Source organism: Schistocerca nitens, chromosome 7, assembly GCF_023898315.1.
Source record: "Schistocerca nitens isolate TAMUIC-IGC-003100 chromosome 7, iqSchNite1.1, whole genome shotgun sequence".
NCBI classification, from domain to species: Eukaryota; Metazoa; Arthropoda; class Insecta; order Orthoptera; family Acrididae; genus Schistocerca; species Schistocerca nitens.
Window position 1 is genome coordinate 462,741,939 of NC_064620.1, and position 23,866 is coordinate 462,765,804.

Genomic DNA, 23,866 nt, shown 5'->3' on the forward strand with positions numbered 1-23,866 from the left:
ATCAGGTCTTTCCAAGAAGCATTTTTTTGCTGTGTTTTGTTTCCTAAAATTGTGGGAAGTTCTTTGTCTATGTATAATATACTTTCACATGGTGTTTTAGTGTATTGTCACGCAGGAAAAAGTATATTTTCACTTGAGAAAAGGTATATTTTTTAGCTGAGAAATCCGTTCCCTCCCTCCCATGTTTTAATATCAGTCCACCTTGGCATATGAAGATGCCAGCAAATACCCTAAACTAACCTGAAACGGTACAGTGCTAAAAAAAAAGGTACCAACCTTTTTGTATTCTCTGAACAAACTTGTGCTACCTCTACTGTCTGTGTCCAGTCATACGGCTTAGTTAATTACATTGTACAAAAACGTGAAAACTTGTAGGCAACCAACTGTCGGCTTAATCATACACTAAAAGGAAGAAATCTGTACAGTAAACAGCAACATAATACATTGTAGGCAGCTAACTTAATGTGCCTAGTTCAAACACACTCTAGCAATGCTCTGTTCACAGGTAGCTGTCAGAAAACGTTGATTTAGTGAGAAGCAGATTACAGTACATGCTCTGAAGATAATATTTACATACACAACATATACCCAACATTCTGTCGTGTGTGTGTGTGTGTGTGTGTGTGTGTGTGTGTGTGTGTGTGTGTGTGTTAGTTAGTTAGTTAGTTAGTTAGTTCCAACGGCTCAAGTCTGCTTAGGTGAGCCAGCATACAATCACTGCTGTGCATACAGCAACCACAGAGAAATAGGCCAGCTCTCAGTTTGCAACACCACTTCCGTCTTTGACTAGCTAACGAAAGTTCTTGAATTTGTGATTACGTCAACCTTCTTTCTATTAAATGGAAATTACCATGAACAAACAGATGGAGTGCGATGGGCAGCCCGCTACCGCCAGTGGTGGCCAGTATTTTTATGGAGGCATTTGAACAAGCTCTGGAGTCAACAGTCTACAAGCTCTTATGCTTTTCTTGGTATGTGGATGATACTTCCATAATCTGGCCGCACGGACATCATCTCGTCTATAAGACTTCTTGCAGCACCTGAGTTTGCTGCACGAAAATATCAAATTCACAATGGAAACATAAGAAAATATTCAGCTTTCATTTCCAGATGTGCTCATCAAGCAAAGATTATATGGCACACTAGGACACAGCATTTAATATAAACTGACAAGTACAGATTTGTACTTGCATGACTCCAACTGTCTTCCTACTTTGCAACAAGCTGATGATGTAAGCTCGCTAAGGCGCAGAGCACGTGAAAATTCAGATCAAGGCAGTCTAGCAGCCAAAAGCTCGCTAAGGCACAGAGCACATGAAAATTCAGATCAAGACAGTCTAGCAGCCAAATTGAAGCACCTACAGGGTGTGTTCCATACGGATGGTTGCAACAACTGTCAGATAAAATACACTGTAAGACCAAAGAAGTCGAGGACACAGTCTGCTGAGTATGAAGGAAAACTTGTTTCAGTGGCAACCATACCATACATCATGAAGAAGGCAGTGAAAATTGGAAGAATACTATGGAAACATAACGTCAGGTGTTTGTTCCTCACATCAGCCAATATGAAAGCTTTGTTGGCATCAATAGAGGATGACAAAACTCTGGAAACTGGAGGTCTACTGCATCTTCTGCCATTGCGGGAAAATTTATGCAGGTCAGACTATCTGTGTGCTACAGGAGAGATGAATGGAGCATAAACGCCCCACGAAAAATGAACAAAGTCCACTGTGGCAGAGCGCTTCATCTCTCATGGACATGTCATGAATTACGTTCCCACAGAGTTGTTGCAACAGTCCAGTACCTTCTGGGACTTTATTCTAAAAGAGCCTACAGAGCTCATACAGCTACACGATAAGCACAGTCAAATCACAGTGGCAGTCTGAGCAGGAATTTACGTCCTTTGCTGGTGCCAGCATGACTGAGAGGACACGAGATCGTGCCCCAGCGATGCACTTTCATCTGAGCCTGGAGTCTGTCAGCTGTAGGATGTCTGTGGGGGTTGGGAAGGGGGAGGATTTAACGGCACAGGCAGGCAGTCATTGGGAATGCCTGAAAGTGGCCAGAAAATGCTTTGCCTTAACATCATTCCTTCTGTATGGCACCATCTGGTTGACTGCCCAAGAAATATTCAAAATGTTCCTACACTGGGAAACTCTAAAATCACTGACAATAATATTGCTGCGGAAACTCCAGGTTGTAATATCAACTGTATTAGGGAAAGGATAAATTGTCGCTCCTCACCACAAAGGTGACCCATTAAGTTGCAGACAGGCACAACAGTCATTTCCTTGTGCCTGCCTGCAACTCAGTGGGTCACCTTTATGGTGAGTAGCAACTATCCTTTTCCTAATATTGTAGACAATAATCTTGTCTTCATAAAAGCCAGGCTGAAGTTAAAATAATTCCAGAGGAAGATACAGTGCTTTAATTTAAAGGCTATCCTCTGGATAATAACATAAAATTCTGTGCAGTCTAGAGTGATGCAAAGAAACCAGAACAACAACTGTTAGATCAACAACGGTAAGTACAGAAAAGATCATGTCTGTAGACTTGTTTTCAATGTGAGTTCTAATACTAGGCAAAAGGAACAGTTCTTTAATTAAAGATCAGTTTGAATTTGTGAAAGATAGGAGGACACTCAGATAGCCACACGTGTGTATGAACCTACCCACCCCGCACTCTCTCTCTCTCTCTCTCTCTCTCTCTCTCTCTCTCTCTCTGTGTGTGTGTGTGTGTGTGTGTGTGTGTGTGTGTGTGTGTGTGTGTGTCTGTGTGTCCATCCATTATTCGTTTTTATGAGATCTGTAAAAATTTGAATGTAAAATTGTTTAACATGGCACTTGTCCAGCTTTCTTTTTTCTCTCATATTGTAAATTATTTTAATTTTGAAATTTCAATTACAGGGCCTTTGCTGATGCATTGGAAGTGATACCTTCTACTTTAGCAGAAAATGCTGGACTGAATCCAATTGCAACAGTCACTGAATTACGGAATCGACATGCTCAGGGGGAGATGTACGCAGGCATCAATGTTCGAAAGGTGAAATTGAAATTTTCTTGTTTTAATAAAAAAAACTTACTGTAACTACTGTGAGACTGGGGATTGTCCTTATAGTTTAAGTGTTTTATGAAATGCATTTTATTTAACACAGCAAATTTTATAATTTTCATACTTAAGTTTGTTATCTGGTCAACCCCATTTCTCTCCTCTGCCTTCATTAACCCTTTGCACTGTATAATGCAGACACAGGTCATCTGCACTCTTATTTAAATCACCACCCGAGTGCGCTATAGAGAATTGCACGAGTCTTTTTGTGGAAACAGTGAGGTCACTGATGGACAGTTAGGATATACATTAAAACAAAACGTATGCTTTCATTCAAATATCTTTACCTAAAGCATTACAACATAAAACTTTCCTTTGTGTGATACTTTTTGAAACTATCCAGGGTGGACTGCTTTCATCGTTATTTCACTCTAATTGTTTACAAATGAATCAGTCATCATCAAAATCATTGTCACTCTCATTTTCACATAGACTTTTCTCTAAAAGCTCTGCAACTTCTTCCTCAGGAAGGACTGTGAATGAAGAACTAGCCATTGCGCCTAGCAGCTTTTGAAGGCAATAGTTACAACCTTTCTCTCAACAGAACTGCTACAGTTCAGCACATAGTTAACATACACATTCCTTGATGACAGTATTGTGTAGCATAGAGGCCTGGAACAGTAAGATTCCAGGGTGGTGATTCTTTTGGAACTCCGGACTTCTCAAGGAATTACATTTTGATTCTTTTGGAACTCCGGACTTCTCAAGGAATTACATTTTACCTGACCGAGTGAGATGGTGCAGTGGTTAGCACACGGGACTCACATTCAAGAGGTCAATGGTTCAAATCCATGTCCAGCCATCCTGATGTAGGTTTTCCGTGATTTCCCTGAATTGCTTCAGGCAAATGCCGGGATCGTTCCTTTCAAAGGGTACGGCCGATTTCCTTCCCCATCCTTCCGTAATTCGATGGGACCGACGACCTTGCTGTTTGGTTCCCTCCCCCAAATAAATTAACCAATGAACCAACATTTTACCTGGAACAGTTAGGGAAATCTCAAGGAATTTCATAAAATCTCGGGGAATTCTGTATTTTTAAACTAACATTGAAATCAAATTTTAGTGAATTTGATTTAATGACTTTGACATCAGCAAGACATTTTTTTCTAAATCATTGGCAGTGGAAACAGCTGGAGGATCTGGATTGGTCAAACAAGTTAATGCATTTTGGCATCCATGGCGGGTTTTCCATTTTTGTTTGCAGAAAAGCACAACTCTGTAACAAAGATTACGATGGTCAGCAGATTTGTTACCTCCAAGATGGTACACCACTTCACTTTAGCACATGTGCTCAGGCTGTTTTGATACCAAAATCATTGCAGTGGTCATAGGGGCCTTTTGCAAGTTTGCTCCTACCCTTTCTTTTGTAGTTCCATTAAGGTTAGTGCACATGTATTTTCTGTTTTACCTGCTAATCTCAGAGAATTGAAATATCTATGATGGAGCCATAAATGTGATGACTAGCTTAGTTGTTATATCTAAGATGAAACTGACTTCAGGTGAGATGTTTACTGTTCCACAAAATCTCTTTCATTACAAAACAATTTTTCAGTTTCAACAACTGTTGTATCTGCCCTTTTCTCCAAGACACCACAAAAATTTGCCTGTGGAAATCACAGCCAGAGTTGAAGTTCGATACAGCCATGGTGGTAGCAAAATGCCATATTTTTCTATTTACATTGAGAACATGTAGAAAAGGAAATATTACTTCAAAAATGACAAGAGACTGATCTTGTCAGTATTCCAGATCTGTCCCATGAAGGCACAAAATATTTTCTGCAAGTAGAATGTACTAGTATTATTGATACAGGACGAGTTTAACAACGTTTTTCCACACAATTGGTTTATCATTTGACATGCCCTCTCTTCCCACCTTTCCCTCGTACATTTTAACCTGTGCAAGTTTTCACCTATTGTGTTAGGCACTAGAAACAGATCTTGTACTTGGGCACAACTGGCACCTATTTCAGTTTGGCACAGCAAGTCACTGCTACTAATTGTGATATGTCCTATATAAAAGTCTAACAGTGGTGGGGCCTCTGACACCCCTTCCAGCTTGGTGGCCCAAGCAGCAGCTTGTGTCACTTGGCCTGTAAACCAGCCTTGGGTAGATACTGTGCATGTTAACTGAACAGTGAAAAGTTTGTAAATGGTCGTAGTAGCTGAATAAACAAAGTGCTTAATGACTGAATACAAGCAAATTATTTTCCGCCATAAGAGATGCATTCCTCTGATACAACAATGTGCTGCCTACAAATCCCTCCACTGTATTAAACAACACATTTCAATGATGTGCAGCTAATTTCCCACAGAAGATGTGGCAGAATTATGGCTGTAAATCAATGAGAGTCACTTCTGGTGGAGAATGACCTTCCTGAAGTTTAAAACTTTAATTTACTACCTTTGTTTGATGTAATACACGAAAATTATGCAGTGATGGTACAAATAGACTGACTGTCATGGAGGGTTTAGATACATAAACACACCATTAATTCTATAATAACCAATGACAGTACATGAGCTAGGTCATATAACTACATCACATCGCTTACAGTAGATTCACATTTATACACCATGCATCATCATCAACAGGCGTGTAGTGACTCCGTAATTGCTGTTATGGAGGAAGGGAACTTGATCGTATTGGAGGCCAGGGCAAGGTATGGCATTCGTGAATGCATTGTGACACAATGACACAGCATGTAGGAACTGAACTTAGGCGTGTAAGAAGACCTGTCCAGGATAATGAACTTGACACCCAGCACTCACATCTGTGGCTGCGACAAGTCTCGTCGTGGTTGTAGATATGAGCATTTGGGGGTCTTGTGTGGTTGATTACGTGAATGTGTGTACTTCTGATAGAGAAAGAGCAAGAGCCCATAAGCTAGTGTAATTATTGTTACATGTTTCTGTGCGCCACACAGCAATCTGGTACAGGTAAGTGGATGTCTCTCCTTTATTTTACATATTTTATCCTTGTATTTTCTTTTAACATATTTTACTGTTCGTACAACATTTTTCTACATTTAAAATAAAGCAAATAGACCTTAGATTATAATCTGTTACAAAGAATTTCTAGCTTGTAGGAATGCTGAAATTGGTGTTGTCCATTGACTTAAATAACATTTTTATGATTTTCTTTTTCCAGGGAGCGATAACAAACATCCTGGAGGAAAATGTTGTTCAACCTTTGCTGGTATCAATAAGCGCCATTACACTAGCATCTGAAACTGTCCGCAGCATTCTCAAAATAGATGACATAGTTAGTATTATATGTTCATTATACTTTATTAGTATATATAATTTACATTTCTTTCAATACAAAAGTTAATTAATGTAGTGCATACAGTCGCTACTACTGTCTGTTTTAGGTATGTTTTTAGGCATTTGATAATTGGTGGTGGTGGGTAAATTTTGGTTTCCTTCCTGACTTGGTACTTCATCTCCATTTACTTCACTGTTGGTAGGATAGTTGTGAAAAAATTTAAAGATTAATAGCTCTTGTATCAGCCTATAAGGCTTTGATTGTTGTGTCCTTTTGCTTAAATGTGTTCTGTTCTTTATTTAGTAATAAGGAATTTCATTGCGACACTGCTGTTGTCTTGAAGTTTTACAGCGGTAGTTAGTGCACTTTTAGGACATTGGACTGTTTTATTTTGACGAGGAAGGATTCAAATTCTCACACAATATTTCTGATTTAAGTTCTCCATTGTTTCCTTAAAACTCCCTGATTGGATCCTATTGATATTCCACAGACAAGGCCATGGAAGATTTCTTGCCTTACCTCTTTTCTGTTGAATTATCGCTCAGTATCTGATGACTATGGTGTTGTTAAAACAGTAAGTTACAAACTTCCTCTTTTTCAGTAATATTCCAACGGTGTCACGATGAGAGGCCCAAGCATGTGCTGTTTAAGGATATCATGATTTACTGCAAAAAGCAGCTGATTAATACTATTTATTGAACTTTTGGCTTACACATTATCATCAGGTTCATGAAACATTTACATCATCATACTGGACGATAAATGTTTTTTTATGTACCTAATGATGGTCTAAGGACATTTATCAAATGGTTCAAATGGCTCTGAGCACTATGGGACTCAACTTCTGAGGTCATTAGCCCCCTAGAACTTAGAGAACTAGGTAAACCTAACTAACCTAAAGACAACACACACATCCATGCCCGAGGCAGGATTCGAACCTGCGACCATAGCGGTCTCGCGGTTCCAGACCGTAGCGCCTACAACCGCACGGCCACTTCGGCCGGCGGACATTTATCAGCAGTTTTTGGCTGGTGATAAATCATGACATTCTTCAAATATTTACGAGCTATGGGGTAACCAATTACTTAAAGTTGAGCAGCTGTTTCCTTTTCCTTTCTTAGCTTTTATCCCTCCCGGATGATGGCAGTTCACGCATGTCGAGACACAGAAGGGGATTGCAATGTTGGCAATTACAAGCGACAGTTGCAGTACGCCCACACCTGTGCTTTCCGTGTTAAGAAAGTGTTTATCCTGCAAACTCACTTACATAGAATTTATCATGTAGCACCACCAGCAGCCATTACAACTCACAACAGATGGAATAGAAATTAACAAAACAACTCTCTACAATCATGTTTAATGCTCACATTAGCTATGCATTCACAGCAGAGTGCTCAGAACACTTCTGAACATTCATTGGCTGTCTGAGAAAGCGCGACATTGATGTGCAGAACAAGCCTAAACTCGACTGCTACCGTTCATGACTCTTAACTATAAAATCAGACCGACAAGGAAAGTGCTTTAACTTAATTTGTTAACTATAAGCAGTCATTGTTTATATTTTTCCATCCAACTTAAGTCATGGAAGCAGTTGTTTATAACTCTTAGACACATGTGAATGGATGGCAGATGGACCAGAGAAATTCTGTACTGGATTTCACTTTTCTGTATGCCACTTTGCTAGATTCCTCGTGCTGTCTACCTATGTGTAATGTTCTTTGCAATCATAATTACATAACTTATTCACTGTTCCATTTGTTTCCCTTTTTCTGCTAGTGATTTCCACTGCAGCTCTCTCTTGCTTTAGACTGCTTTTAAACTTTTGTATGGTTTTCATATTAAAGCTATTGTCTCAGTGCTACGGTTCACAACCACCAATAAACAACAGTTGTGAACATACTTTTCAGGTACATCAAACACATAGTTTTAGAAGTAGTGTTTAGTTTATCAAAATCACTTGTCATTTTTATGGTATTCCTTATTCCGTTCACTGCTGACTCAGTGTTACCCTCAAAACTCAGACTTAAAACTCCTGAATGTTTGGTGCTCTGTAGCTCGTAAATATTTGTTACAGGAAACCTTGTAAGTACCAGGACCTGCATTTAAAATGTTTAATAGTCCAACCAGTATTTGAGTATGGAATTAATCATCAGCGGCATCTGATACAGACGATATCAAACAATTGCATACGTATCGATATTTGCAACGTAACTGTTGCATGTATAACAGTAGAAATGTAAGCTTGCTTACATATTATGTATCTCTGCATCAATGAGGTGCATGTTAATTATAAATTCTTTGTGATGTTCAGATCAATGTCCATTTAGAAAGCATACAACCATGTGGTTACTTAAAATCTAATTCTAACTTTGTCAGTGTTCATATGCTAAGGTACAAAATTTATCCTACCTCATGGTACACAGTTTGTCATGGATTTTACTGCTGTCAGATCTTAAATAGTGACACTTCTTGATCACATTGCACACAGTCATATAATGTTAATATGGAACTGGCAGTATGTGTACATTTGGTGTGAGTACGTTACAGAGGTGGTAGCAGTGTGTGGCATACAGATGTGTATTGGCAGCACCAAGAGGAAGGATTGTTCTTGATACTCAAAATGGTGACGTTTTCACTGCAAGAACAGTGTGTAATCATTAATTTTCTCCATTTGTGTGGTATGATGCTGATACAAATTCTTCGCTAGTTTAGTGAGATATGGGGATGGTGTCATGGGTGTATCTAATGTGCATTCATGACTGCAGCAGATCAAAGAAGGCAGAACAAACGAGACAATCTCAACCTCACACCAGCCAGTCTGACGACGACATTATTGAACTAGTGGAGAAAATTGTTTTGGAGGATTGCCAAATGAGTGTGGAACACATTGCATCCAGAGCTGGCATTTTCGTGGAACCTGTGCACACGAAACTGGATGAAGACCTGAAAGTGCAGAATGTGTCCTCCAAGTGGTTGCCACATATGGAAAAATGCAAATCAAGCAAATGCAGTGTTGCAATTTCTTTGTGACAACAACTTTGAAGTGATTTCTCATGCTCGCTACTTATACGGACTGCTCCAAGCGACTTATGACTGTTTCTAATGATAAGACACACTCCTTGGTCGCACATTCACTAGTTGTGCCGATGTTGCATCAGTTTCCAGTTATCAAACCAGACTCTTAAAGAAGTGTCCTCAGCTTCTATGGAATCATGGCATTAAAAGTGAAAAATAGGCACAGGGAAATTATGCCAAGAAGTGGCAAAAGTTTCACAGTTTTTGTGTGGTCGCTATGTGAGAAGAAAATCAGAGGTGTTACAACTTAAATGCACTTAAAAATACTATGCTTGGACAATTGATATGTAATGGTAAAATGTATACAAATCAAAGTGTAAAATATAAATAGATAGAAAGTGATGTTAAGTCATAAATAACATGTTAATACATCTAAAAACAAAGATGATGTGACTTACCAAACGAAAGCGCTGGCAGGTTGATAGACACACAAACAAACACAAACATACACACAAAATTCTAGCTAAAAGCAGTGATGTCTGCTTGTGTCTGTATATGTGTGGATGGATATGTGTGTGTGTGCAAGTGTATACCCGTCCTTTTTTTCCCCTAAGGTACGTCTTTCCGCTCCCGGAATTGGGATGACTCCTTACCCTCTCCCTTAAAACCCACATCCTTTCGTCTTTCCCTCTCCTTCCCTCTTTCCTGACGAAGCAACCGTTGGTTGTGAAAGCTAGAATTTTGTGTGTATGTGTGTGTTTGTTTGTGTGTCTATCGACCTGCCAGCGCTTTCGTTTGGTAAGTCACATCATCTTTGTTTTTAGATGTATTTTTCCCACGTGGAATGTTTCCCTATTCAAATAACATGTTAAGATAGACATAATGCAAAATCTGTGTGTACCATTGTCAAATATGACTTGGATGTAACAGTTATCTAACATATCATGATGGATTAGTTAATTTTACATGCAGGTGATGGAGGCAACTCTGAATTGAACTTATTCAGTGAAAACACTGTTAAAAGTCAGTATATAAATCTAATTCTGTAATTCCGTCTGTTTATTAAGGGTGTTATCGAGATGTTACATCATATGAGTGTGTGTTCAATTTCTTCTAGGATGTTTAATGGTCTCCCTGTTTCTGGCTTGTGAAGAACGGGATGTTTCTAGTGATATCACTAGCAGAATGCTTGTATTCTCTTAAATGAGCACTGAATGCTGAGGGATTGGTTTCACTAATAGTAATATTTGGTCTAAATCGCATTTGGAAAATTTTCCTCTTTGCCCAAAATAAAATTGATCACAAGCACTACACATTGTTTTACATACACCTCAAATTTTACATGTCTGGCTCTTGTCTATGTTGTGCGTGTGTAATGCATGATCTGAAGCCATTTTTTGAAACAAGCAACTTATTTTATTGGAAAAATGACCTCAGTACGGTCAAGTTATAGACTTCTTTCTCTCTTTCTTTTTGTTCACTCTGTTCTAATGTGATCTATTCTAGTGTGATCTGATCTGTTTTTAATTTCGTTCTTCCTATTGTCTTATGTATAACTTCACAATTAGTTTTGAACCAGAGCTACTGTTAGATGCTACCTATCTTTTTCAGTGCATACAAGCCACCATTAGTACTCGCCTTACTTAACGATTATTTGATTGTTCTGTTAATCACAGTGTGCAAATATGCCGCTTTATAGGACAGATAGCAGGAATTGTGAATTATGCAGTCAGGTGTACTGGGTATCTCCTCCTCTTTCTTTTGACCTCCAAATTAATAATTACATTGCCGTCATGTTCAGTGGTGAAGGTGATATAACTAACTCAACAAGGTCACCCATTTCATCAAGGTTTTTTTTTTTTTTTTTTTTTTTACAAGATCATTTTGATAATGGATACAGTTTCTACTATTGGGATGTTTTTACATATCAGTGTAATCTAAGGACAAAAAAATACCATTAGTTGTGTTGCAAAGGTCTTTAATCTGGTTTATCAGGCCTCCTGAGCTTTAAACCGTAATCTTTTTCTCAGTTTTACGAGGGCTATCCACAAAGTACATTACGTTTTGCAATTAAAAGTAAATAAAGTATTGGAAATTTTTTTTATTATATACAGATGAAAGCCACAGTTAAATACTACTTTTCTACGTAGTTGCCATTTAAATTAAGGCACTTATCATAGCGATGGATGAGCTTGGAAATTCCTTCGTCGTAAAATTCGGCCGCCTGTGCCTTCAACCACGTGGTTACCTCTTCTTGAAGCTGTGCTTCGTCATCAAAACGCTGCATAGCCAACCACTTCTTCATTGCTCGGAATAAGTGGAAGTCGCTCGGTGCCAGGTCGGGACTGTACGGCGGATGAGGAAACAACCCCCACTTAAAAGATTCGAGAACTTTGCCGTGTGGGCCCGGGCGTTGTCGTGAATCAGCAAGATCTTTGAGCCCAACTTTCCCCTGCGATTGTTTTGTATTGCTCTTCTGAGGTTGTACAGAGTTTGGCAATACCTTTGAGAGTTTATTGTAGTGCCTCTTTCCAGGAATTCCACAAAAATCACACCTTTTCTGTCCCAGAAGAGGTAACCACGTGGTTGAAGGCGCAGGCGGCCGAATTTTACGACGAAGGAATTTCCGACCTCGTCCATCGCTACGATAAGTGCCTTATAAATGGCAACTATGTAGAAAAGTAGTATTTAAATGTGGCTTTCATCTGTATATAATAAAAAAATTTTCCAATACTTTATTTTTAATTCCAAAACGTAATGTACTTTGTGGATAGCCCTCGTATAATTTGGTTGATAATGAAACTAAGTTTTATGCTTAATAAATATGTTGGGCTGTTAATGCAATTAGAAGTGAGCCTGGTTGGAACACTTTCTTTATGAATCTTGTGTTGGAATTGCAGTTTGGGAATGGGGGTTCATCACTATACATTGATAAGCCAAAACATTACCACCATTGCCTGTTGCGACCTTGAATGCCGCCTGATGGTGTTGTGGACACCTGACACAGTGACAAAAGTATGTAAGCAGAGCAGACATGAACAAGGGGTCACCCTAGCGAATATATGGGCTGCAAATGCGGGAAATACATTGAGGTAAGCGACTTTGACAAAGAGCAGATTATTATTACACAGAGCCTGTGAACAAGTATCTAGAAAATGGCGAAGCTGGTTGAATGTTCACTTGCTACTGTCGTGAGCATCTACGGAAAGAGGTAGGAGAACAGTGAAACCACCACTGGGCACTAAATGGTTGGACGTCCACAACCCTTCACAGAACATGGGGTTCAGAGGCTTGTATGTTCTGTTAAGTAGGATAGATGGTGATCTGTGGCACCTCTGTCAAAAGAGCGTGATGCTGGTGTATGGATAAGTTTTTCAGAGCACACCGATCATTGTACATTTTTAAACTTGGAGGCTCTGCAGCAGACCATTCCATCTTGTTCACATGTTGACCGAACGAAATTGTCAATTATGATTGCAGTGGGCTTGGGAACATCGGGATTCGACCATTGATCAGTGTAAACGTGTGTGCTCTTTAGGTGAATCATGTTTTTGCTACACTAGATCAATGGTCATCTCCACAAATGCCATCATAGAGGCGAACAGCGGCTCAACTTGCAGCATACTGTGGACGCAGGCTGGTGAGAGCAATATTATGCTATGGGAGCCAGTCTCCTGTGTTTGCTTGGGTCCTGTGGTAGTAATAGAAGACACGCTGACAGCTGCGAGCCACTTGCATCGCTTCATGTTTGATGTCTTCCCCAACAACGATGTCATCTTTCAGCAGTATAATTGTCCATGTCTCAGAGACAAACCATGCTACAGTGGTTTGAGGAGCATCATAGTGAACTTATGTTGATGTCTCGGCTACCAAATTCACCTGATGTAAATCCTATGGAACCCATCTGGGACACTGTTGAGCCCCATCACTGCGTATGCAAACCAGCAGCCTGTTATTTACATGAATTATGTGACCTGCATGTTGATATCTAATGCCACATACCTCCATAAGCCTACCAACAAACTGTCAGATCCTTGATATGCAGATTCAATGATCTATTTTGTTCCAAAGGAAGATAGATAAACCATTGAGCAGGTGGTCATAATGTTTCAGTTCATCAGTGAACACTCGTCCTTTTCCTTATTAGTCAGCAGAAATTGCGATGTTGTTAGAGCTTTCTTTATCTGAGCTTGATATTTATCAGATCCCTAACAATGCAGATATTGTAATTTGTGTCAAAAAATATAAAAAATATAGTTTTATTTGTTTTTTCTCATGAGACTAGCAGTGTTCCCTTTATCTGTTTTAAAAGCCAGGACTAATTTGACATGATATGTTAGATTGCCATTAGATCCAAATCAGAATTGACAACCTCCTTGGATTGTACTCTCAGAATTTGCGTTATGGCCGTCTTAATCAGTATGTTGTCTAAAGCACAGAACACCGAAATAAAAGCAGTGCCCTGCCCAGGTTATTATATGGAAGCAGTAAGTGACAGTAGCGTTCCTTGCATCTTGGCAGTGAACATCATATTGTTTGTTTGTTTGTTTGTTTGTACAACCCACTATCAATTTTAGCCATGTGACCATTATCAATAAGAAATAATTGTGCTTTAGCAGATCTCAAAACCTAAATGCCATCTGACAGATGGGCTTGTATGTTGGATGAGTGTTATGTTTCGACTCGTGCTAAAGCACAATTACTTCCACTTGACAGTGGCCACATGGCTGAAATAGCAATAGTGTGTCATTAAAATAAATAATCTTGCAGTTAAAAAAGTGCCAAGTCATTTACAAAAACTAAGGGTAACATTCTATACTGCAAAACAAGGACATACTCTAATATGTATAAAGTCAATTTATTTTAATTTCTGTTGATTAATGTTTATGCAAGTTTGGTCATCTAAAATTATCCTGTACAGTCATTTTCAAACAAATTAACTTTGCAAAACTCATAAACTATTTCTTTACATCAACTGAAAAGAGAATTGGGAGCGGAGGAAATATGTATTCCGATAAGTTTTTTTGGCTACATCCATACCTTTTGAATAATGAGATGTAAGTTTAACATGTATTTTGACAGTGGTTTATTTTGAAAGCTTTGTTCTGTACTCTTTGTAAATGAACAAAAAATTTCTGCCAACAGTACATACAATTCACAATCTTCTTTTATGAGAGTCCCATTATCGAGTTACTGTATTTATAGCTGCATATGGAAGGGGTAAAGGAACAGCAGAGACATTCTTTTCCATAGCAACCTAGTTAGAAGATTAAAAAATGTAGTCCCCAATTTTATGAGTGCTTGACATTTCTGTGAGCAACCGTATTCAGTTAAATTCTCCTCAGCAATGTGCTTATAATGCAATTTAACTAGTGCCATACAAACAAGAAGCAATAACCATGAATAAATTTGTGAAAGTCTGTAGAATAACAGCTGCTGTTTCGAAGACAAAAACCACAACGGAAGAATTTACATCAACCAACAGTAAAATAATTTGACAAAACTTGTAACACTGTACAGCATGCCAGTGAACCAAGGTCATGTTACTGGAAGTCCCTATAAATGTTTCACCCCCTTGGTTTACATTATATGACAGTTGTGTCCAGTGTGACCAAGAAGTGTCACTGTTTAAGATTTAACAGCAGTAACATACACGACAAACTGTACTGTGAGGTGTGATGGATTTAATATTCTATAATATCAACTGACATAGTTATTATACAGATTCTAAATATCAAAATTGTTGTATGCTTTATAATGGAAATTGATTTGAAAATCACAAAAAATGTATAATTAACAAGCACGTCATTGATATGGAAAAACATAATATGTAAGTAAACTTAAATTCCTACTGTTATGTATAAAATTCTTGTGCTGTAGATATTGATACACATTGATTGTTTGTTGTCCTCTACAGGTGCCACTGATGATGGGTTCTGCACCCGAATACCGGTTTAGCTATTAAACATTTTAAATGCAGCTCACAAGATCTCCTTTAACTCATCAACTGGTTTTTTGACTTCGTTCTAAATTTGTACAATTATTTTTCTGCCATATATAGTTTATACACTACTTCAGTTTCATCATAAGTTATTTTCAGGGTTACATCCTATCATGTTCTTCCATTAATTACTGTATTATATCTATATCGGTGCAGACTGTATATCATCAGCCCAACAAAGGTGGTACAGGTATCTTTCATGCAGTCCTTATTCTTTTCCGGCTTAGAGTTCTGAAACTTCCTTTAGTACTATTCCTTTGTATACTGCAATAGCTTGGATCAATCTTATTTCTCAAGAGCTGTTAGTACAGATTTTGTTATAATTGAGTCAAAAGTACCTCAAAATCCACATATCTTCAATAAAGTGGGAAAGGTGAATGATATTATAGTAAATTACCTGATGTTATGTCCGGATTGTTGACATTTGCATCATCAACCATTTTGTTAAAAATTTCATAGCCAAACAGAGTGGGAAGTGGACAAATGTATGAGATATGAGTTGTAGTGGTTCGTGGGTAGTATCCACATGACACTGGTTTACGGTTAGTAATTTTGCTGTTTCCTCTTCGTTTATTGTTCTCATGTAAAATGAAAACAAAACAGATTTCTGTGTCTGGGCACTATCAAGTGAATTAAAATATATTACATAATTACAGAAGGCTAAAATGTGTTATTGATTTCAGATTTTATTTTATTTCTACCTTTATGATGGTCAAGCATTAATCACCTTTCAGAACAATGAAGTTATTTTTGTCGGTTTGCTAAAGAAATTTGGCTTTCATTAATCTTTTCTGCTGAGGCAATCAGTTTATTGGAAAGAAGTGTTTAATTCCACATTATTGGCTAGTTTCAACTGTTCGCTGCTTTTCAAGTGCATGTTTTCATCTTCTAGCACATATGGCATTTCATCTTCTAGCACGTATGTCATTATGCCATAATAAAGAACCAAACATGGGATAACACAGAACCAGTATTGGTACTCCAAGAAAATTTACATCCGAATCTGGACATACAAATGTGCACTTTAAGCCAAATTATGCATTTTAGTATGGTTCACAAAATTGCGATGCTCTTGGAGTATCCTCTGATGTCTTGTTTCTTCTATGGCATAATGTAAGATCTTTTAATGTTTTACATGTAGGAACATACGGACTTCCTGCATCATCATAGCTGTGCAAGCATGGTGATGCTTGTTTTCTGGCGCTCTCTGGCAACTGCTGAAATGAACCTATTTCCAACAGGTCGCGGGAAAATATTGTGAATGGTTGTTTGAAAAGCGTACTTTCAAAGTAAATTTCCTTTTACGCAAGATGAACTATGTGCAAATGTACGATGAATTCTTAAATCACTGAGCATTTGACTCTCATTTAAAAATCAGCTCTTTGAGGATGCCCATTTACAAGACATCCAAGCCCAGATGATGAGACATTTATGTTGTTGTTAAAAATTTTACTGGCAAATTTGTGCAATTTATCTTAAGCTATAACACGTGCAAAAAGAATCAACATTATATCTGAAAGCTTAGCTTCCCTTGCAGCTTATTAATCTTTGAGACCAATATTATAAGTGAAAGCTTTGCTTTCCTTGTAGCAGTGCTGTGTATACTAATTTAAACCATTAACTTTTCCTAGTTGTCTGTTTGTGCTACTTAACAATGATGTTGCTATTGGCTGACTACATCAAGTGTCCTATGCTCTGAATATCCGCTGTCATCAGCTGGTGAGATCGCGTGACATGAGCTATGACTGGCTTACAAAAGCGCATCGCAATCTCGATTTCAATGCTTCAGAGAGGTGTTTGCTGGAATTCGAATTCATACTTTTGAAAAATGAAAATATGCAGTGTACATGTTGCTGCACATCACATATCTTCCACCCCACCCCACCCCCCAGTTTCGTTTTCTAAAGTGCCAGGAAATTCTACACTGGTATATAAAACCACAACCATTCAAATGATTGATAAGTTTTACAGTACTGTCACTTAACATGGAAAAAGTGTATTTTCACTTGGGAGTAAGTATTTTTTTAATCAGGAAACCTGAGAATTTTTTTTTCCCTTGTCTGCGTATACACCCTGAACTCTATAAAACTCAAGTGTGTGTTCACTAGCTGCTCATACTTTGTTTAGGTCACACCTATTATTTTTAGCCAAGTTAGTTACAAGTTCCCTAGATTGTTTGAATGAGTCTTTTATTGAAATGATGTGGAGTGAGTGAGTTGTTTCCAGAACTCCTAACCATCAGCACCTGTTCTTCTTCAGTAAAATACTTACATATTTGCGCTATATTTTCTGTTACATGGCTAAAATTAGCACTGTTCCCCATATTAATAAAAAATGAGTGATCACATATGAGCAGAATCCTGAAGTTAGTTTTGTCACCTAATGTAAATTTGTATGACCTGTTTGCATTTAACGATACTCTAGAGCAGTGGTAGTCAATCTGGTCCTTACTGCCCTCTTCTGGACCTTGTGGACATTCCGGCCTTCATGGTAGGTGGTGAGGGCTGTAAAAACATTTTCATTAGGTTTTCATAAAATTTTGATATGAAGTGTTTAGTGAGTGGTCATTACCATATGCTTTAACTTGAACTAACTCTGCTTTATAAATTTTCTAAAGTAAAGATACTTCCCTGCTTTATAAATCACAATTACTGAGGAACTGGTGGGCAGTTAGAAAATTTTACTTGTTACAGAGATATAAGTGGGTGGTGGGTAATAAAGGTTGACTATCAGAGTCTAGAGGATTGTTGGCAATTTATTCATTGTGCTTGCTGCCGTGCACGGAGGCGAGCAGCCGGTCTATATTTCTTCCTCACAATCTTGAACATTTTTAGTTCTATTAATTCAGCATAAATTACTCATACCCAGAAGGAACATTTTAACATTCATAAAATTAATAATTGTATTTGAAAGACCACATTTTTAAGTTAATTGACATACATGTAAAATATTGGAAAAAGGAGCTAGGGGTGAGGATTTGAAATGTTGTAATAGATCTAAATGTTAGTCATATTTACCATATCAATGGAAAACCTTTGATGTAATATATTTATTATAATGCTTGTGTCATTGACTTGCTTGTATAATTAACAACACACTTTATCTTTTGCAGATAAATACAATTCATTGATGGGCCAGTGCATAACATCTGACTTGTCCCTTCCCAGGAGGAAAAGTGTGAAGAAGAGAATTTTTAATGTTGCCTAATATGTTTTATTTAATTATTTTTGTGCTAAATTGTGCAACTAAAGGTTAACATGCATTTCGCTTTTTTTTTTTTTTTTTCCTTTCAAATTTGTGTACTCAAAACTTAGTTGCACTTATTCTGTGCTTAAATAAAGCATCTTGTTTACAACAGATTTAATTTTTCTAAAATTTGTTTGTGTGCGCACAGAGGCGTTGTCTTGTCATTAAAGCTTTTGTAATCATACTGAATATCTGATGTGTAAGTAATTTAGTTACGTTAAAATGAGCCACTACGAAGCTGAGTCACGTACTGGAATAATGAATGTTGGGTGTTTAAATCTTGATTACTTGGTAAAGACGAGTATTAAAAAAATTGGTCTTTGGTTGCAGCATGCAGTTTCCTGAAACAAAGATGTTGAAATGGAGTTCGGAAAAATGTAGGCCTGGCAAATTCTTAAGTTTATCAAAGATCAGGATGTGTGTGTAAAATAAATTGTAAAAATTATGGCGTTCCTTTCCATCATTCACATAGTATTGTGGTCACGTACGTGTGACCCTTTCATATGTCTTGCCATATTGTCACTTAGGGCCAGTTGTAGAAACTTGGCATAAATCCAGGGGTAGCTAATTGAGGGGTAGCTTGGACTGTGGCTTGTACAATGGCATTTTACTCCCTGGATAGCTATTCTCAGAACAGCGTTTCTGTCCAGTTAAGTTAGCAACAACTGAATAGCACACTGGGTATTTTTGCATACCTCATTTAGTATTTACTTAATTATCGTCTGCAGAATTAGCATGTCCAACATCAGTGATTAGCATTCCTGATCGCAAAATTATTCGCTTGAGGATACTTTGAGGCTGGTAGATACAGAAAATGAGTTCAAGAGTGTAGTAGAAAGCACAAACTGTTGCAGTATCATTCAGTGAAAATTTAACTAAGTTTGTAGTGTACTTGCGTGTATAACAATCTATTTTGAAAGTAGTTAAACGACAGGGTATTTGTTGTTCGACCAGTAAGAGGTATTTCTAGTTTTCCAATAAATTAAGGGAAAGCATATGCAAAAGTTTCCATTCACATAGACGAACAGAGCAACAACAGACATATGACCTCCCCCCCCCCCACCCCCCCTCCTCCTCCTCCTCCTCCTCACGAGAAAGAAAAATTTTATTACACCCAGAAAAGGTAGCAGAGGCTACAGATTGGTGGCACCCCATACATCGAATGTGAGTTCAAAGTTATGTACAAGGCACAAGAAAATACATGATTTGATAAAGTTGTCAACAGAAGGACGCTATATGCAGTTCGATTCAGATGCAACAGTTTCATGGCATGTGGTGAATTATAAGTAGCACATAACATAGAAGCAATTGTGAAATGCGTTCTGCTGTATGAAATAGTAGTCCCCCCCCCTCTCCCCCCAGAATATCCAACAACCTGTGACAGCTGTTGTTTTTACATCTTAGAATGATTAATACATTACAGCAGCAATGGGTGTTCTGCAGAAAGTACCTTCGCTGTATTACTGAACACTATTTGTACATCCACGTTTTCTATGCTGGAGCATATATAATTCCTGTTTCTATGATGTGGCAATTATTCATCATTATATTAAACATTCCACATGGGGAAAAAATATCTAAAAACAAAGATGATGTGACTTACCAAATGAAAGTGCTGGCAGGTCGACAGACACACAAACATACACACAAAATTCAAGCTTTCGCAACAAACTGTTGGCTCATCAGGAAAGAGGGAAGGAGAGGGAAAGACGAAAGGATATGGGTTTTAAGGGAGAAGGTAAGGAGTCATTCCAATCCCGGGAGCGGAAAGACTTACCTTAGGGGGAAAAAAGGACGGGTATACACTCGCGCGCGCGCGCACACACACACACACACACACACACACACACACACACACACACACACACACACACACACACACACACACACACACATATCTGCTTGTGTCTGTATGTGTGGATGGATATGTGTGTGTGTGTGCGAGTGTATACCTGTCCTTTTTTCCCCCTAAGGTAAGTCTTTCCGCTCCCGGGATTGGAATGACTCCTTACCCTCTCCCTTAAAACCCACATCCTTTCGTCTTTCCCTCTCCTTCCCTCTTTCCCGATGAGGCAACAGTTTGTTGCGAAAGCTTGAATTTTGTGTGTATATTTGTGTTTGTTTGTGTGTCTATCGACCTGCCAGCGCTTTTGTTTGGTAAGTCTCATCATCTTTCTTTTTATATATATATATATATATATATATATATATATATATATATATATGAAGAATGAGATGCCAACATTTACAATAAATGACCATAATCTTTTTTTATATTCTTCGGGTAGAAATTTACCTACGGCACACATCAAAACTGGAGGCTGTTATTGTATCTCACCATAAACTTTTGAGGATCAGTAACTATTTTGCATATAGTTTTGGCTTGTGCAATTGTCTCTAGGATCTATATGCAATCTGGGAGGGAAGAGGAAGTAACTGGAGGCATGACACCTTCAATCTGTTCTTCCTTCTTTTCTGCAGTCATCTCAGGGTAAAACTGTCTGTTTTGTTTTCAAAACAGAAATACCTGTTCTCTAATGTGAAAGAATTAGCAGGATAGCAGATGGTACTGCTTCAAAAGTAGCGTGACAAGAACCAGAGAAGGGGGGAAGAACTGTATTGGTTAGAAAAAGAGCACACAGTTCAAAATTAAGACCAGGATATAAAAATTAATACAAATGATGTCAGAATAGAAATATAGTAATACATACACATGGTTTGTTGTATTTTCATTTAACTACACCTGAGAAGTGAAATAACTGACAAAACTGTCTTTTGTGCTTGTTGTCAAGTGCCATACACATCCTTTTAGCAATCCTGCTAGCTGACACTTCGGCAATACCAAAGAAGTCTCCAGTGGATGGAAGGAAATCACCAGAGGCAAAATATTAGACTGTCTGCTTCATTGGTGGAACAGACTCATTTCTGAAAGGAATAAAAGAATGGCATGAGAGAATTTGTGTGGCAAATCAAGTGAAATTAGAAACATAACTTGCCAGCCACACTGTCCACTGTTCTGATTCAATAACTAAATACTCCTGTTAGCAGAATTACAAGTACCTGTGTTCTTACAACACACAGATGACTATTACTTTACAATAAATATAGGTGTAGTTGTGTGGATAATACTAACAACTCAGAAACCCAACAGCTACGGGATATAACTGACTTTCCCATTAATTTTACTGTGTTACTTACTCAGGACATTAGTGTATTATCAAACTTTTTGTTAAATTAAACATCATGATAATCCACCAGTTACAGAAAAATGATGCTTCAGTCGAGTAAAATATAATATATTTCAGTTTAAGTTACCTTTGACTAGCCACAAATTGACATAAAGGAGGATGCTGAAAATAACTCTATATTCAAGGAAAGGTAAAAAATATAGCATTCTAGGCACTGCTTCCACATACAACTATGTAGATTCAATGCCTATCTTCCTAATGTGCATGTATTCTATTATTTTATATTATGTAATTGAAGGTGGAGGAGGGAGAAGGGAAAAGGGAAGGAACTGACAATATCAGCAGCATTGGGACTTTGTGTGCAGTGAATGAAAACGTGAGCTGGACCAGGATTTGAACCTGGGGTCTCCTTACTACGCATTTACTTTAACCACTGTGCCATCTGGTCACAGAGTTTACAGCAAATGTGCAGATTATCTTGGCATGGTCCCCGGCCGACTCACATTCCCACCTAGCTCCACCTGTCTGCTGTCCCCGTACATTTCCTCCCTGCTTGCTAATTTTAGATTCCCACTGGATTCGTTGCCCATTGAGATGAATCAGTTATATGAATGTGAGGTATCTGTTCTTTCAGACATGTCTCAAAGAACAGACATCACACAGAATAGTATGTATAGCCCATGTGTTTGCAATAAACACGGTATCTGGATGGCGCAGTAGTTAAAGCAAGTGCGTAGTAAGCAAGAGTTCCCTTCGCTGCTGATTTCGAAGTCTCGATGCAGCAGACTTCATCAGTTCCTTCCCTTCCCGCCCCCTCCACCTTCATCGCTGTGTGTGTCTCCCTCCCTCCTCTCGCAGTGTGTGTGTGTGTGTGTGTGTGTGTGTGTGTGTGTGTGTGTGCGCGCGCGCCATTTTGATCCAACAGCCATTGATCTCTTCAGTGCAGTTGTACAACAGGCTCAAACTCTTGTGGGAATCGACAAAATGCCGCAAGTAATGAGGATAATGAGCAAGGGGCACAAATGTTAGTAGTGTATGGGTAAGTTCGGAATTTGGCTATGGTGGGAAGTGTGCTCAAGTAGTCCGTGCAATTGCAATGGCCAATGTGTCTGGAGGCTTAGTGGTCAGAGCATCTGCCTATTAAACAGGATCCCTGGGTTTGAATCCCATCCCGGTAAATTTTTTTATTTTCTCCACTGATTCCAATGAATGTCCACTTGCAGCCAATATCTGTAATACCTTTGTGTCTTAATTCAATTACATAAAATGTATCACTGCTGCAGATTCCGTGTGCATTCACATATTATTTTATGATTAATATGGAACGGCTTATGTGGTTAACTGAGAAACACGACAATTAAGTTATATAGCTGAGGAAGCATCACCATTTAAAATAATAATAATTCTTGCACAGCCAGAAAAAAATCTGTTCAAAACAATGATGTGATCGTACTCGGCCTACTAAAGTTGACGAACCTAGTATGAAGAAATACTGTAATGGCAAAAAACAGTGCTGAGCACTTTGAAGATGTGTATATTGAAACAATTGCTAGAAGGGCGTTAAAAAATACTAACTTTCCTGTTAATCTTAGTGTGTTAAACTTAGCTTGAGAAAGCACAAATAGTTCACAGGCATGAGTGAATAATGGTAGATGGGAGACAATGTTGTTCTCTGAAGCATTAATGGGGCTGTGGTATTAATATTTTTATGAACAGATGGAAAGTTTTTCTGACACTGCTGTAGTGTTTCCATAAAGGGTCGTTCCCAATTGAAATCAGATTGGAACAATATTCTCTGCTATTTATGTCAGCAGCTGTAACAGACGCCAGATAAACAAAATTATTTTGACTTGAATCATCATTTTCATGTGCCTAATCTACATAAATAACATGACAGAATTCACGAAGTACTGAAATCAAATGCATATTAATATAAACTAACAGTATTAGTTTAGAAAACAGAAAAAGTCTCACCTGTCTGTCATGTGCTCCAGTTTCTCACATAGAAGACTGAAAAGACGAAGTACGGCTTCCTTTGATAAG

At 38.2% G+C, this 23,866-nt stretch overlaps 1 protein-coding gene across 1 annotated transcript in view; it reads left to right on the forward strand.

Moving 5' to 3' along the window:
• Window positions 1–18,748, forward strand: part of LOC126195821 (T-complex protein 1 subunit delta) — a 100,047-nt gene extending 81,299 nt beyond the window's left edge. The window contains exons 11-13 of the mRNA XM_049934463.1: window positions 2,907–3,042; window positions 6,257–6,370; window positions 18,502–18,748. Of these exons, the coding sequence (XP_049790420.1) occupies window positions 2,907–3,042; window positions 6,257–6,370; window positions 18,502–18,519 (268 nt within the window). The 3' untranslated portion in view covers window positions 18,520–18,748. The remainder of the gene's footprint in view (window positions 1–2,906; window positions 3,043–6,256; window positions 6,371–18,501) is intronic.
• The last annotated feature ends 5,118 nt before the right edge of the window (window positions 18,749–23,866 follow it).